Source organism: Sebastes fasciatus, chromosome 11, assembly GCF_043250625.1.
Source record: "Sebastes fasciatus isolate fSebFas1 chromosome 11, fSebFas1.pri, whole genome shotgun sequence".
Classification (NCBI taxonomy): domain Eukaryota; kingdom Metazoa; phylum Chordata; class Actinopteri; order Perciformes; family Sebastidae; genus Sebastes; species Sebastes fasciatus.
In genome coordinates, this window is record NC_133805.1 from 5,979,220 (window position 1) to 5,995,419 (window position 16,200).

The 16,200-nt window shown below is 40.2% G+C and overlaps 1 protein-coding gene across 2 annotated transcripts; it reads left to right on the top strand.

Annotated features, from left to right (window-relative positions):
* Positions 1–1,058: 1,058 nt before the first annotated feature.
* On the top strand, positions 1,059–15,837 carry LOC141776536 (myosin-7-like). Of its 2 annotated transcripts, none has more exons than XM_074650187.1 (38): positions 1,059–1,155; positions 3,051–3,259; positions 3,343–3,486; positions 3,585–3,741; positions 3,834–3,861; positions 3,948–4,056; positions 4,218–4,310; positions 4,401–4,464; positions 5,005–5,103; positions 5,204–5,307; positions 5,419–5,557; positions 6,883–7,001; positions 7,080–7,229; positions 7,337–7,507; positions 7,659–7,968; positions 8,132–8,199; positions 8,569–8,774; positions 8,894–9,017; positions 9,100–9,236; positions 9,782–10,037; positions 10,125–10,367; positions 10,458–10,634; positions 10,712–10,857; positions 10,943–11,033; positions 11,158–11,547; positions 11,659–11,785; positions 12,071–12,189; positions 12,267–12,463; positions 12,544–12,727; positions 12,815–12,980; positions 13,060–13,184; positions 13,284–13,592; positions 13,680–13,883; positions 13,964–14,260; positions 14,382–14,486; positions 14,577–14,672; positions 15,090–15,224; positions 15,727–15,837. In XM_074650187.1, the coding sequence occupies exons 2-38, from the start codon at positions 3,059–3,061 to the stop codon at positions 15,745–15,747; spliced, it is 5,811 nt and encodes a 1,936-aa protein (XP_074506288.1). In that variant the 5' UTR covers positions 1,059–1,155; positions 3,051–3,058; the 3' UTR covers positions 15,748–15,837. The 2 variants fall into 2 exon arrangements, with proteins under 2 accessions (XP_074506288.1, XP_074506287.1); XM_074650186.1 differs by having other exon boundaries at positions 1,138–1,155; positions 14,382–14,490; positions 14,581–14,672.
* Positions 15,838–16,200: the final 363 nt, after the last annotated feature.

Sequence of the window (16,200 nt, forward strand, 5' to 3'; positions counted from 1 at the left end):
AGAGTGAGAGTTCCTATAGATTTATGGTTTTTAACTACTTTTAAAAACTACTACAATTGTCTCACAAGCACTTGGGCTTTTGACTCCATAAGCCCATGTCCTTGCCAGCCCTGGTCCAGGTCATTGAAAAGTGTATCTCAAAAGGTCATCTACAGTAACTTAAATTTCATGTGAACATGAGTTGGATTGCATAGCGTCTGAACATTTCTATCGCTGGTAAAGAAAAAGGAAACGATGCCAAGTTAGACAGGCATACTGTACATCTGTGAACAGTGATGAGTGATGAAACAGGGATCTCACAGCTGTGACCTTGGCTTTGTCTTGCCTATCTGTCGACAACAGCTGCAGTTCTTTATTCTCCCTCTTGAAATGTATTTCACACCCTATCACTTGACAGACTATTGTTGAACTTTAGATCTCGAGATGTTTGATGTCCCACAAATCCTGCTTGCCTGCTTTATTTGGTTCAAGTATAGAGGTACACTCTATGATAAAACGTGTCTTTAATGACAGTGGATCTATTTTCTAAGCAACAAATGACAATACTTAGTGCTGGTTTGGGGCATACAGTATAGTAGGTCCTATGATGTATTGAACCAGACGAATAATTCATTGAATCAGGATTAATTTTAGATTATCACCACGAGATCACCGAGAGATTTTCTACTCCCTTCACAATAATCATGCCCTTAAAATTCAAGCATTGATTTATATAGTATAACCAACAAGCACTGAAACTTTAAATAATGAAATGTCCAGCATTAACTTAATTTTTATTCATTTTATCATTATCTATTTTATAAGCTACTCTGACGTTGATTATTATAACCATAACGGCTTCATATTAACGAGACAAAAGAGAATGACTTGATAGACTGCAGCTTGTCCCCTGCTCCCCCACCTCCTGCCTTCCCCTTCCTTTGTCATGTCATGTCTAACGTATTTAGTCTGTTGTCCACAAGGTGAGAGCAACAAATAGCAGCCCTGGGCTCTACCCCCAATTTGGCGATTTTTTTTTTAATAGGCAACCTGGATTCCATTTCTCTGATATGCACCCCCATATTTGGTTAACTAACAACCTTTATTAATGGGAGAGGCAGCCTGGTGTCAGCCACTGGATCCATCGTTTCACTTGACAAAGGGTGACGGTCAAAGGTAAGAAAAACATCCACTCAAGTGAGAAACTTGAGTGGATGCTACTGTCGTTTGTTTAAGATGTTAATAACTACTCCCAGCTATATATAGACAGTTTTTGCACTGAGAGGTTAGTGGTACATTTTGGGTGAGAAGACTTACAGTATGTGTTACTGTGACTTTTTTTTTTTTTTTTTTTAACTTGTCACTTGATTTGTCTTAATTAAATTAAATAATGAAGTAATGTGACATTTGGTTTTCTTCTGTCTACTAAATATAAATACCACAGATCCCAATTTCCTGCGGAGTGAAACACCTCAGGTAAAATTCACAGCTACATTTTAAGTGCAATATTTTTTATTATGGAGTACAACAGTTAACCTGATTTTTCTTATTATCTGTTGTTACTTTCATATGTCAGCAACAAATTAATGCCTTTTCTGATTCTGCCATTTCGGGGTTATTGTATATAATTATCCCACATGTAAAAGACCTCTGTATGACTCTATAACTCTAATGTTAGAGGTGCAGCCATGTATTAAAAGAAAAAATTTAAAAGATAAAGGGCGGCTGTGGCTCAGAGGGTAGAGCAGGTTGTCCACCAATCGGAAGGTCGGTGGTTCGATCCCCGGCTGCTCCGGGTCACATGTCGATGTGTCCTTGAGCAAGACACTTAACCCCAAAATTGCTCCCGAAGGCATAGCCATCGGTGTGTGAATGAGTAATCTAGATTAGATCCTGATGGGCAAAGTTGGCACTTTAGCAGCCTCTGATATCAGTGTATGAATGTGTGTGTGAATGGGTGAATGCTGACATGTAGTGTAAAGCGCTTTGAGTGGTCGGAAGACTAGAAAAGTGCTATATATGTCCAAGTCCAAGTCCATAAAAGGTTTGAAATAATACAGGTATGTTACCAAGACAATAGGCCTCGTGAAAGAACCACTCGTACGAACACATTCGTTCTTAAGTGGCTTGTACGAGTGATTTAAGAAAACTTTCACCAACTTTCTCGTATTTTGAATTTCCTCATAGACACGAAACACAATTTGTGTGTTCCAGACCTGTCGTAAGAGTCATGTGCTATTAGTCTGATTTTATCCAAACCTATGTTTTTCACTAATGTATCGGATATTTCATTACTTTGAAGCAATTTTGAGTTTGAAAATCATATATTAATTACACTTCATAATTATGTTGACATTATCCTGTTTGACTCTGCAATTTGAATTACATTATAAATCTAAATGTATTCATATAGCCTAACAATATTATCATTCATTGTAATTGGCCATTGATGCCATTGTATAACAATGTTAATATGAACATCTCAAACTGCAAAAACGACTTAAATGATGCACTAATTGAAGGTTAATTTGTCTCTATATATAATAAAGTCAACAGGAAACGTAACCAGGCGGTCATGGCTGACTTTGCTACTTCTTTTGGATGCCTTGGTGCGTCAGGCCCTTGAGAGCGTGTTGCTGTGCTGATATAGCCGATTGGAATGGGGCAGGACGGGTAGCCTTATATGGTATCATTGAGCTGTTAATTAAGCTAATTTAAAATTCTCATGAACGCATGCTCATCAACGCACAGGTGGCAATTATCATGTTAACGCGGGTGATTTATACAGTTATCTAAAGTTAGGGGCTTTTGCTGAATCTCAGGAACATTTTCATATTCTTGTCTTAACTTTCTCTTACTTTTTTTTGTACTATGGGCTCGTACGAGTGTGTCCTTGCACGAGGCCCAATGATTGTAAATATTGCTGTTGTACATTTGTACATTTTCCAGGCATGTTGAATACATTTTTTAACTATGTCGATTGTCTCGTCTTCCTTGGATCTTATGTGAATGATCAAAGGGTCATACATGTGTGTGCAAAGAAAATGACAAAGATGTTTTATTCTTAAAAGGTTGAAAGATGGGCGACCTCCTCATGGCAGAGTTCGGGGCCGCTGCTTCTTTTCTTAGGAAGTCAGATAAGGAGCGTCTAGAAGCCCAAACTCGTCAATTTGACATGAAGAAGGAGTGCTTCGTTCCTGACCCTGTGGTCGAGTATGTCAAGGCTTCCGTAACTAGTCGTGACGGTGACACAGTCACTGTTCAGACTGAATTTGGAAAGGTATGTACATCATATCACATTCAGTTCAAATGTATACTATTACAAGTCTTGACCTTTGTTAACACTGTTATCGCTTTCTGCAGACTGTGACGGTGAAGGAGTGTGATGTGCACCCTCAGAACCCGCCAAAGTTTGATAAAATTGAAGACATGGCGATGTTCACCTTCCTCCATGAGCCCGCTGTGCTGTTTAACCTCAAAGAGCGTTACGCAGCATGGATGATTTACGTAAGAAAATTGCCTAATCTGAAACTTTCTTTTCCCGTTCGTTTCCGTTAATAAAACGTCTCAGCATCTGATCGTCCTTCCCTCTCTTACTATGACAGACCTACTCTGGGCTCTTCTGTGTGACTGTCAACCCCTACAAGGCACTGCCAGTCTACAGCAAAGAGGTGGTTGGTGCCTATAGAGGAAAGAAGAGGACTGAAGCTCCTCCTCATATCTTCTCCATCTCTGACAATGGCTACCAGTACATGCTGTCAGGTAAATAATCTATTTTAACCTTCAATTTCTTTAAATATTCACCTCTGATGTCCATTTATTACTAATAATTTGAAAATCTGTCTTGCTGACAGACAGAGAAAACCAGTCTATCCTTATCACGTAAGTCACACAGCCAAAAAAAATCTCTTCAGTAGTTAAAGGTCATAGGGTCTCGGACTAAAACGTTCTGTCTCTCTTCCACTCAGCGGAGAATCCGGTGCTGGAAAGACTGTCAACACCAAGCGTGTCATTCAGTACTTTGCCAGCATCGCTGCTTCCCCGGGTTTGAAGAAAGATCAAGCTGCTGAGAAGAAGGTTTGTATTACATACTTATTTCTTAACATGATACAACTAAAATGGTAAGTCAATGGTAAGTCGGAAAGTTTAAGTAAGTTAGTAAGTCAAGATTTTTTTCCTAAAGCTTTTCCAAATTTGGCAGTACACCTGAAGTTTGTATCTTTATTTGACAAAATCAGGGTACCTTGGAGGATCAAATCATTCAGGCTAACCCTGCTTTGGAGGCCTTTGGGAATGCCAAGACCATCAGGAATGACAACTCCTCCAGATTTGTAAGTGTCTGTGTGACTGCAGTGAGGCTACTTGATTATCACTGACGTGGCAAATGTTTCATATTAGACATATACTTCTTTTCCTCTTAGGGCAAATTCATCAGAATTCATTTTGACAACCGGGGAAAGCTGGCCTCTGCCGACATCGAGACTTGTAAGTGAGACTAAATCCATCCATATATCGGTTTTCTAGGGCACCTATTCTTTGCAAGGATGCATGGTGCTGGAGCCAATGCCTGCATGCGAGAGGCAGGGTACACCATGGACAGGATTCCAGTCTATCAAAGGGGCTAACACACATGCTGTAGGAACACACAAATTTACACTCGCACTCAAACCTATAGGCAATGTGGAGTCTCCAGTTGCCTAATCTCCATATAGGACATCAGTACGATCCAAGAAAGCCACAATGATAAAGGGGGAACATGCAGACGCAAATCTGAACCAAGGAGCTTATTGCTGTAACCACCGAACCAAAAAAAAATGTATAAAAAGTAATTAGATAATGTTTGACCACATTAAATTGTGGGATTTTGTTTTAGAAAATGTGTTATTTGTGTACTAACCTGTTGAATTTGTATTATTGCATCAAGGAGTGGTATGATGCCAGTAATTAAAGCTAAACCTACACCAACAGCAAATTATTTTATACTGGAACACAATAACATAACGTAATATATTATACCTCTGACAGACCTTCTGGAAAAGTCTCGTGTGACCTATCAGCTCAAAGCTGAGAGGGACTACCACATTTTCTACCAGGTCTTGTCTCAGAAGAAGCCTGAACTTCTGGGTAAGTGTACAATATACATGTGATGTATGGTTAGTACTATAATGTATCACGCATTGTATCATAAATAACTATTTTCTATTTTTTTAATATATTTCTTTAGACATGATGCTCATCACCAACAACCCCTATGACTACGCCTTCATCTCACAAGGAGAGACAACAGTAGCCTCTATCAATGATGCTGACGAGCTGATGGCCACTGATGTGAGCTGAATTTTCGATTCACAACAGCGCAACATTTCTTAATCAAACATCAATTTTGAACAAAATAAGAAATTACCAGAATTATTATAATTTTTTTTTAATTTCATTCAGGAAGCCTTTGATGTGCTGGGCTTTACTCAAGAAGAGAAGAACAGTATTTACAAGCTGACTGGTGCCATCATGCACTTTGGTAACATTAAGTTTAAGCAGAAGCAGCGAGAGGAGCAGGCGGAGGCTGATGGCACTGAAGGTGAGAGAGATTTGTCATAATGTAGATGAGTATAGAGTGGTGCGGGGATCACGTAGTTTTGTAGGCCAACCCGGAAGTTAGAATCACCCAGGTTCCCTCGACAAAAACCCAAAGGGATTCTTCCATTGGGTTTTGGATTATTGCAGAAAATAAGCTCTGTGGCAAACAAACTTTTGATACTTAAACGTTTTGTCCGGCAAGATAATCTTGACACCACTTTTATGATTTTTGAAGTGTGAATGCATCGCCAGAAGTAAAAAGCTAACGTTAGGCTATAAACGAACTCAGGCGGTCGCCTGAGTATACACAACGAGCCTGTAAAGGCGGACGAGTCGGCGTGAGGACGTATTGTAGTCTCATTGAGCCACTTGTTAGCAACCACCTTTTTAAGACATGTAAAAGCTTCAAAATTCAAAAGTGGGGTATTTACTGACGTATTTATATCGTAGAGCAAAAAAATCTCTTCAGCTTGTGTTAACCACAGACCTTATTTCAGGTATCTAACTAAAAACCCATTAAAAAAACCCATCAACTTCCAGACGAAAGAACTGGAAGTGCTAAAATGCTAACTCATTTCCGGGTTTTAGGACTCATACCGCACCACTCTACTTTCATTATTATTATAGATTTGGGGCAGCATATATCCAGCATTCTTAACAGTTCTTGACACAATAATTTGATGAAATAAAACTTTTCCGTTGTCTATGCTTTTACAGACACACTCGAGTTTATTAGGTACACTTAGCTCAAACTAATGCAGTCTAATACAACACTCTTGCAATAAATCCTACCTTTATGAAGATTACAATGAAAGTTTTTGTTGAAACGGTTTAAGAGAGGTGTTGATTCAACTTTATGGTAATTCTGGAGAATGTAGTTGGTGGTACTGTTGAACTTTATTACATTATACAGAAAGATGTTTCTGTTACTTAGCCTACCCTCATTGATAAAATTGGGTAGACAAAATAATAGTCAAGAAGCAATCCTTTTTTGCTTTCAGTATTGAGGGTTTTTTCCTGTCATTTTGCTTTTGTTGCATTGAGACTAAAGACTTAAACAAATGCAAATGCATGAGAGTAACATTGTGAGGACAGTTGGAAGACCGTGCTGAGCCACTACACCAACTCAATCTGAAGTTACTTTAAAGCTGCACTAAGCAAGCTTGTGATGTAAAAAAGAATCCCTTGGAATAGGGAGAGTATCAACCTTGACATGTTTGACCACATTTGTGTGTCAAAGAACCTTAAAGAGAAAGAGGAGCTGAAAGAGCATGCCCAGTGTCACGTTAAAGAGGCAGAGACTTATGTATCTCCCTACTTTCTCAGTTGCTGACAAAATTGCATATCTGATGGGCCTGAACTCCGCCGACCTCATCAAGGGTCTCTGTCACCCAAGAGTCAAAGTAGGAAACGAGTGGGTCACCAAGGGACAAAATGTCAATCAGGTAATGACTTGAAGGGAACCTTTTGATTTAATAATAAATTAAATTTTAAACATATTACTGATTATTTGTTCCCTTAAGGTGTACTATGCTACTAGTGCACTGTCTAAATCAGTGTACGAGAAGATGTTTCTGTGGATGGTGATAAGAATCAACCAATCACTGGACACCAAGCAGCCCCGCCAGTACTTCATCGGCGTACTGGACATTGCTGGGTTTGAGATCTTCGATGTGAGTTGGGAATGGAATCCAAAGATAATAAACATTAGTAACGTTTAATGTTTGCTTAACATTTTCACGCTGGAGTTCATTTCTGCTTACTATCCATGTTATTACAGTTCAACACCTTTGAGCAGATGTGCATCAACTTCACCAATGAAAAACTGCAACAGTTCTTCAACCACCACATGTTTGTGCTGGAGCAGGAAGAGTACAAGAAAGAGGGTATTGAATGGACTTTCATAGATTTTGGAATGGACTTGCAGGCCTGTATTGACCTGATTGAAAAGGTGAGTTTATTTAGGCAAAACAGCAAAAATAGTTGCATGACCCCAGAGTTATTCCAGTATGTTCTTTCCTGAAGCCTAAAATGTACTTATTTTGCCTGTCTTGCCAAAAATTAGAAAATCTATCTTACTTTCTACGTTATACTCTCCTCAGCCCATGGGTATCATGTCCATCCTTGAAGAGGAGTGCATGTTCCCCAAAGCCTCTGATGCCACCTTTAAAGCTAAGCTCTATGACAACCATCTGGGGAAATCCGCCAACTTCCAGAAGCCCAGAATTATCAAAGGAAGACCAGAGGCCCATTTCTCCCTGGTTCACTATGCTGGAACTGTTGATTATAATATCAACAACTGGCTGGTGAAGAACAAGGATCCCCTGAATGAGACCGTGGTTGGGCTCTACCAGAAGTCTAGTCTCAAGCTGTTATCCGTCCTCTTTGCAAATTATGCGGGATCAGATGCAGGTAGGAATCAATTGAATGTACTGCATTTGTCACAGCGAGAACCCTTAAGATTTTATCTATTCTTACATATTGGTATAGATTCAATTACTGTACAATTTTTGTACAGTTTTCTATCCGGTAAATTTTGACAGAATGATTTTAATTCTTTTATTTTAATTTGCAGATGGTGGGAAGGGCAAAGGTAGCAAGAAGAAAGGTTCATCCTTCCAAACTGTATCAGCTTTGCACAGGGTAAGAGATTCATGTTTTTTTTTTCATTCACATTTTTCAAATAGTGGTTATAGGCCTAAGCTAGAAGAAGTGTAATTATGCACATATGTAGGTGCAATACTATTGTAAATCAGCAAAGATGAAAAGAGGGTCTAAGCTAACCAAGACAGAAAACTTCTTCAGGCTAATAATTTAGCAGTAGTAGTAAAGCAGTACTGTGTACACATCCCAAGACTATGACACAATTACTTTCTGAGCTCTGATAACATAACAAATTAAATAATTTGGGCACATATTTCAATTTACAATACAATCTTTTTAAAGTAATTGTGTCAAACACAATGAAAACACAAATGTATTAAAAGTTACATGTTAAAAAAACACTTGCAGGAGAACCTGAACAAGCTGATGACCAACTTGAGGTCTACTCACCCTCACTTTGTACGCTGCCTCATCCCCAATGAGACCAAGACTCCCGGGGCCATGGAGAACCCTCTGGTGATGCACCAGCTGCGCTGTAACGGTGTGCTGGAAGGCATCAGGATCTGCAGAAAGGGCTTCCCCAACAGGATCCTCTATGGAGATTTCAAACAGAGGTTTGCATGAGATGGACAAACCTATATTTAAAACTACCAATGATTGTCGTGTTGGAATTGTTGTGATGTTTTTAATATATTTTCACAACATGTAAAATTTGTATCTGTTGGATTTGAAGATACCGTATTTTGAACCCTAATGCCATTCCTGAGGGACAGTTCATCGACAACAAGAAGGCTGCCGAGAAACTGTTGGGATCTCTGGATATTGACCACAGCCAGTACAAACTGGGACACACCAAGGTCAGTAGTATATTTAGAAAATGCATTTTGCATAACGGATATGTTACTACTGGCTATATCTAATTTGGCCCTATAAAAAAAGGTGTTCTTCAAAGCTGGACTGCTGGGTCTGCTAGAGGAGATGCGAGACGACCGACTAGCAATAATCATCACTGGCATCCAATCCCGGGCACGAGGTCTTCTGGCAAGAATTGAATTCCAGAAGATTGTTGAACGCAGGTAACTGTTCACAGCATGGCCAAACTCTGTTAGTCAAGTCAGGTCAGTTTCATATTCATATATATCCCAATATCACTCGTCAAAAGTTTGCCTCAAGGGGCTTTACAATCTGTACTCGATCCTTCGACCCCTAATTCAATAAGGGAAAAATTCCACGAAAAACCTTTCAAACTGAAGCCATGAACAATATCCTTTTGACAAAAAGCAGTACCTCAAAAATATTCTGCCTTACATACACAAGCCAAACAGTACTTCCATTGAAACAAGGCAAAAGTGAGCATGGCTCACATATACCCCCGCTCACTGCTTGACCCCTACTAAGTAGGGCCAAAGGTTTTTTTGTTTTTTTTCGGAGACAAAATTGAAGTCGGAAAAAAAAAATCTGTTTTTGGCCAAAATTTTGGGTACCCTCTACTTCCAACCCCCAAAAGGCACAACTAGACCACACTGTCAACCATCATACCGAATAAAAAAAAGAAAGAAAGAACAACCTTGGATTTTCCCTGCTAGAAACAGCTATAAAGACAATGATCTGTTATCCACAGGGATTCACTACTTGTGATCCAGTGGAACATCCGTGCCTTCATGGGGGTCAAGAATTGGCCCTGGATGAGGATGTACTTCAAGATCAAACCTCTGTTGAAATCAGCAGAGAATGAGAAGGAGATGGCCAACATGAAGGAAGAGTTTGCCAAACTAAAAGAGGCTTACGCAAAATCTGAGGCCCGCAAGAAGGAACTTGAAGAGAAAATGGTCTCTCTTCTCCAAGAGAAGAACGACCTGCAGCTCCAAGTTCAATCCGTACGTTTAAAACCTGTCAGCATCACAAATAATATTAAAATCAAGTCTGACGGTGTCTAACGCTGTGCCTTTTTTAAATAATAACAGGAGCAGGATAATCTGGGTGATGCTGAAGAAAGATGCGAGGGGCTGATCAAGAGCAAGATTCAGCTGGAGGCAAAAATCAAAGAAGTGACTGAGAGGCTGGAGGATGAGGAGGAGATGAATGCTGAACTGACTGCTAAGAAGAGGAAGCTGGAGGATGAGTGCTCCGAGCTGAAGAAAGACATTGATGACTTAGAGTTAACTCTGGCTAAAGTGGAGAAAGAGAAGCACGCCACTGAGAACAAGGTACCACTAACACTAATTACTGTGAAACTATTCTGTGTTCCAATTAACATTTGTGTTTAAGTCCTTGATAAAAATGTCCTCTGGCCGTAGGTGAAGAACCTGGTCGAAGAGATGGCTGCTCAGGATGAAATCATTGCCAAGTTGACCAAGGAAAAGAAAGCCTTACAGGAAGCTCACCAGCAAACACTGGATGATCTGCAGAGTGAAGAAGACAAAGTCAACACTCTGACCAAGGCCAAGGCTAAGCTGGAGCAGCAAGTGGACGATGTAAGAATTGACAAGATCAGGTGGATTTGTATGTAACATGAAATAATGAATAAGAAATTATGTATTACGGCCCACAGCTTGAAGGGTCTCTAGAGCAAGAGAAGAAAGTGCGTATGGACCTTGAGAGAATAAGGCGGAAGCTTGAGGGAGACCTAAAGTTGGCTCTCGAGAGTGTCATGGACCTGGAAAATGACAAGCAGCAAATCGAAGAGAGGCTGAAAAAGTAATATGAAAAGAGCACTTGTAAAACACAAATAGATTTTAAACTATGTGTCAGCTGGTAAATTTAATTAAATTTGTATCCACAGGAAAGATTTTGAAATCAGCCAACTCACTGGCAAAATTGAGGACGAACAGGCAATGAGTGCCCAGCTCCAGAAAAAATTTAAGGAGTTACAGGTAATAATTTAAATAGGATAAAGAAAGTTGGGTAAGCTGGTGCATGAATAGGACATTTTTAGAACACAATTAGTCATAAGAGCAAAACAATTCCATTGAAGAGTTTGCTTTCATTTTGGTCTAGGCGCGCATTGAGGAGCTGGAGGAAGAGCTGGAGGCAGAGCGAGCTGCCCGAGCCAAGGTGGAGAAGCAGAGAGCGGACTTGGCCAGAGAGCTGGAGGAGATCAGTGAGAGGCTGGAGGAAGCTGGTGGAGCAACATCCGTCCAGATTGAGATGAACAAGAAGAGGGAGGCTGAGTTCCAGAAACTCCGCAGAGACCTCGAAGAGGCCACTCTGCAGCATGAAGCCACCGCTGCCACACTCAGGAAGAAACAAGCCGACAGTGTGGCTGATCTGGGAGAGCAGATCGACAACCTGCAGAGGGTCAAGCAGAAACTGGAGAAGGAGAAGAGTGAGCTCAGACTGGAGCTGGATGATGTGGTCTCCAATATGGAACATATTGTGAAGTCTAAGGTAAAATACTTTTATGTATTCCGTTTTTCTACTCATTGGTTTATTAACATTATAATTTGTTAGTTCCGTTTGAAGTAGGTTATGTGCCATTGTTATTGTTTTTGTTTCCAGAATAATTTGGAGAAAATGTGCAGAACACTGGAAGACCAGATGAATGAATACAAAACAAAGGCAGAAGAGGGACAGCGCACAATCAATGACTTCTCATTGCAGAAAGCAAAGCTTCAAACTGAGAATGGTATGCATTTGATTTAAATTGGTTTTGTTTGGGATATTATCTCATCTCATTTCCAACCGCTTATCCGGGGTCGGGCAACAGCTCCAGCAGGGGACCCCAAACCCCACATTAACCAACTCTGACTGGGGGATCCTGGGTCTTCCCTGTGGCCTCCTACCATTTTGGCCGCTCGTACCCGCGATCTAGTTCTTTCGATCATAACCCAGCCCTCATGACCATAGGTGAGAGTAGGAACGAAGGATGGGATATTATAAAGTACTCATTTTATTCTTCTATCAAAATTAGGTGAATTTGCAAGGCGGCTTGAGGAAAAGGAATCCCTGGTGTCTCAACTAACCAGAGGAAAAATGTCCTACACTCAACAAATTGAAGACCTTAAAAGACAACTAGAGGAAGAAGTCAAGGTAGCAACCAAATACCAGTGGGAACTTGGTACAAATGGTGGAACATGAAGATGCACTAATATATGCTTTCATTTCAGGCCAAGAACGCTTTAGCCCATGCAGTGCAGGCTGCTCGTCATGACTGTGACCTGCTCAGGGAGCAGTATGAGGAGGAGCAGGAGGCCAAGGCTGAATTGCAGCGCGGCATGTCAAAGGCCAACTCGGAGGTGGCTCAGTGGAGAACTAAGTACGAAACTGATGCCATCCAGAGAACCGAGGAACTGGAGGAGGCTAAGTGAGTAAAATGTATTTTCACCGAACAACTCAGCAAAGTTTAAAAGCAATTAACCCTGAATAAATTCTATCATAATGCAGAAAGAAGCTGGCCCAGCGTCTGCAGGACGCTGAGGAGACCGTTGAAGCAGTGAATGCTAAATGTTCGTCTCTGGAGAAGACCAAACACAGGCTGCAGAATGAGATTGAAGATCTCATGGTGGATGTGGAGAGGTCTAATGCTGCTGCTGCTGCTCTGGACAAGAAGCAAAGAAACTTTGACAAGGTTGAATTTAAAATACAAACAGTATGGTACTTTTGCTCTTTTAGATGAAGAATTAGAGTATCATTGACCTTTACATACATATTTCAGGTCTTGGCAGAATGGAAACAGAAGTACGAAGAGTCTCAAATGGAGCTGGAGAGCTCTCAGAAGGAAGCCAGGTCTCTGAGCACTGAGCTCTTCAAACTGAAGAACTCCTACGAAGAATCTCTTGAACACCTGGAGACCATGAAGAGAGAGAACAAGAACCTGCATGGTAAGGGCAACACCAGCTTACGCCTCTATGGCAGAATTTGTTCTAATGACCAAACTTCATTTTACATTTTGTTTCTCAGAGGAAATAGCTGACCTCACTGAGCAAATTGGTGAGAATGGAAAGAGTATTCATGAGCTTGAGAAGATTCGAAAACAGGTGGAACAAGAGAAGTCTGAGATACAAACAGCCCTGGAGGAAGCAGAGGTATGTTGAATGTTTTAACGGTGGACCTCATCAACATTTTTTGGTAATGGGTAACAACTTGTCACATATTTAATTTTCATTCTATATATTTTGTGATAGGCCACACTGGAGCATGAGGAAGGGAAGATTCTCAGAGCCCAGCTCGAGTTCAACCAGATTAAGGCAGAGATGGAGCGTAAAATAGCTGAGAAAGATGAAGAGATGGAGCAAGCAAAGAGAAACCAACAGCGAATGGTGGATACTCTTCAGAGCTCTCTCGAGGCCGAGACTCGCAGCAGGAATGAGGCTCTCCGTTTGAAGAAGAAGATGGAGGGAGACCTCAATGAGATGGAGATCCAGCTAAGCCAGGCCAACAGGCAGGCAGCGGAGGCTCAGAAACAACTCAAGGCTGTTCATGCACATCTGAAGGTATGAATGAACTGAAGAAAAAAACATGATCCAATTGCTGTCACGCAAATAACTCAAACTGAAATTCTTTGGGATTTCATCTTCCAGGATGCTCAGCTCCAGCTTGATGACGCTCTTCGAGCCAATGATGAACTGAAGGAAAACAATGCCATGGTTGAGAGACGCAACAACCTGCTTCAGGCTGAAGTGGAGGAGCTCAGGGCTGCTCTGGAGCAATCTGAGAGAGCTCGCAAACTTGCTGAGCAAGAACTGATGGACGTTAGTGAAAGGGTGCAGCTACTGCACTCACAGGTGAGATACAGTCATTGCACAAGTCTTTTCTATTGTCAATTTAATGAAGAATTCTATAATCAGATTTTGCATTCAAACAGAACACCAGTTTGCTAAACCAAAAGAAGAAGCTGGAAGTCGATGCATCCCAGCTTCAGACAGAAGTAGAAGATGCAGTGCAGGAGTGTCGAAATGCTGAAGAGAAGGCCAAGAAGGCCATTACTGATGCTGCCATGATGGCAGAGGAGCTGAAGAAAGAGCAGGACACCAGCGCTCACCTTGAGCGTATGAAGAAGAATATGGAGCAAACCATCAAAGACCTGCAGCACCGTCTGGATGAAGCTGAACAGATCGCCTTGAAGGGAGGCAAGAAGCAGGTGCAAAAGCTCGAGGCCAGGGTAAGTGTCAATTATTTCAAATGAACAATCTAATGAAATCCCTACATCATCAAAATCTAACAATATTAAACATCTGAAACACCAACACAAAAATATTAAATATAAAAAATTCCCTCAACAGATCAGAGAACTGGAAAGTGAAGTAGAGGCTGAACAAAGAAAGTCCAGTGATTGTGTCAAGGGAATACGAAAATATGAGAGACGAATCAAAGAGTTGACCTATCAGGCAAGTTTCAATTCATTTGCGAAATTGTGGAACACTGAGATTGTAATTTCCAGTCAGAATTACAATTCTTTTGTTCTTTTCTGTTTTCAGACAGAAGAGGATCGTAAGAATCTTGCCCGTCTGCAAGATCTGGTAGACAAGTTGCAGCTAAAGGTCAAATCCTACAAGAGAACTACAGAGGAAGCTGTAAGTACTCTTAGTATTTTAGAGAAACTAATGTAGGATACAAAGCATGAAAACGGTCCAAGCCACAGTATGTGTGTGCATATTCAATACCATGGCTCATTTACAGCTCAATACAGTGAAAGATATGTGGTAGAGCTGGGTAATATGGACAAAAATAACTTCAAGCTTCAATGAAATGACTTCATAACATAATTTGCACAGTCCAGTACAAACATCCTGTCAATGAAGATTATTAAACAATTTTACACAAAAAATTGGATTTTTATTTTGTATGAAATGTAAGTAAAAACAATTGCCAGTGGTGTCAGCTGGTTTCATGCCTTTAGAAGTATGTTTCATTACATAAGCCACGTTATTAGTGCAGAAATATACTGTATGTGAGGCACTGATGAGGTTATTGTGTTGTGTGTTCTACAGGAGGAACAGGCCAACAATAATCTTGGCAAGTTTCGCAAGATTCAACATGACCTTGATGAAGCCGAAGAGAGAGCCGACATCGCCGAGTCTCAGGTCAACAAGCTTCGCGCAAAGAGTCGTGATGTGGGGTCAAAGGTCAGTTATTGATTGTCAGTTATCGTCATCCTTTTTTTGTGTTGGGCACACTGCATGTGCCCTTTTTGGGCCCAATTACGATTACAGTAATTACAGCATTAATGCTGCTGCAATCTGGATGAGGTATTATGATTAAAATATATAATTATATAATATAAAGTACAGTATATTATATTTCATCCCATCAGAAGAATGGGATTACAGAGAAAACACTGAGGTACTGCTTATGAGAAACTTCCTTTTACCTTTGCATAGTCTCAAATGAAGCAATTTCTGGCATTATAAAATCAATTTCAAAACCATTAAAAAAAAAAAAAAAAAATTGAGTTACATAGGGAAATATGGGATTTTTTTTCGCACCCTAATATATAGGATAGTGAATCTACCACATTTAAAGGTTTTGATTGTGCCACTGCTTCACAAATTATAATGCATTTAAAAAAATAACCAACAATAACAAACAATAATAATTGTTTACTTGTTTTTTTCCCCCTTATTTCAGAAAGGACACGACGAGGAGTGAAGCTCATGGAATGAATTCTTGTTTCTGAGGCACCTGATGTCTCCCTAAACATGTCTGTTGTTAAGTAGAATAAAATGAATCTGCATCTCATACTGTGCCTCGGCTTTTGTTTTATAACGTCAGCATATATCAGTACATTAGAGCAAAATCTTAGGATACTGGTGACATTTAAGTTAACTGGGGTAATATAGCATGTTTGCAACAGGTACACATTTAGCTATGGCCATTACAATTACATAATTAAAATGCATTTCACTATTTAAACTGTATCTATGTCACAATTATAACCTGTATGTAAAATATAGAATTGTAGCTACACACATCATTGCACAACAACTCCAACAAGCATTTTCTCTGTGAAAATGTATTGGCCTAATAAATGTGGATTTTAGTTATTATATGTATGACATACTGATGGATGTTCAGGCAGATCAAGTAGACTTTTGTATACAG

What these genes read in the sequence shown, in the direction of transcription:
- LOC141776536 (XM_074650187.1), top strand. Translation starts at nt 3,059, where the DNA reads ATGGGCGACCTCCTCATGGCAGAGTTCGGGGCCGCTGCTTCTTTTCTT. An exon ending in TGCAGCTCCAAGTTCAATCC is followed by an intron (nt 10,038 to 10,124) that starts GTACGTTTAAAA and finishes AAATAATAACAG; the next exon opens with GAGCAGGATAATCTGGGTGA. An exon ending in AGAGAACTACAGAGGAAGCT is followed by an intron (nt 14,673 to 15,089) that starts GTAAGTACTCTT and finishes TGTGTTCTACAG; the next exon opens with GAGGAACAGGCCAACAATAA.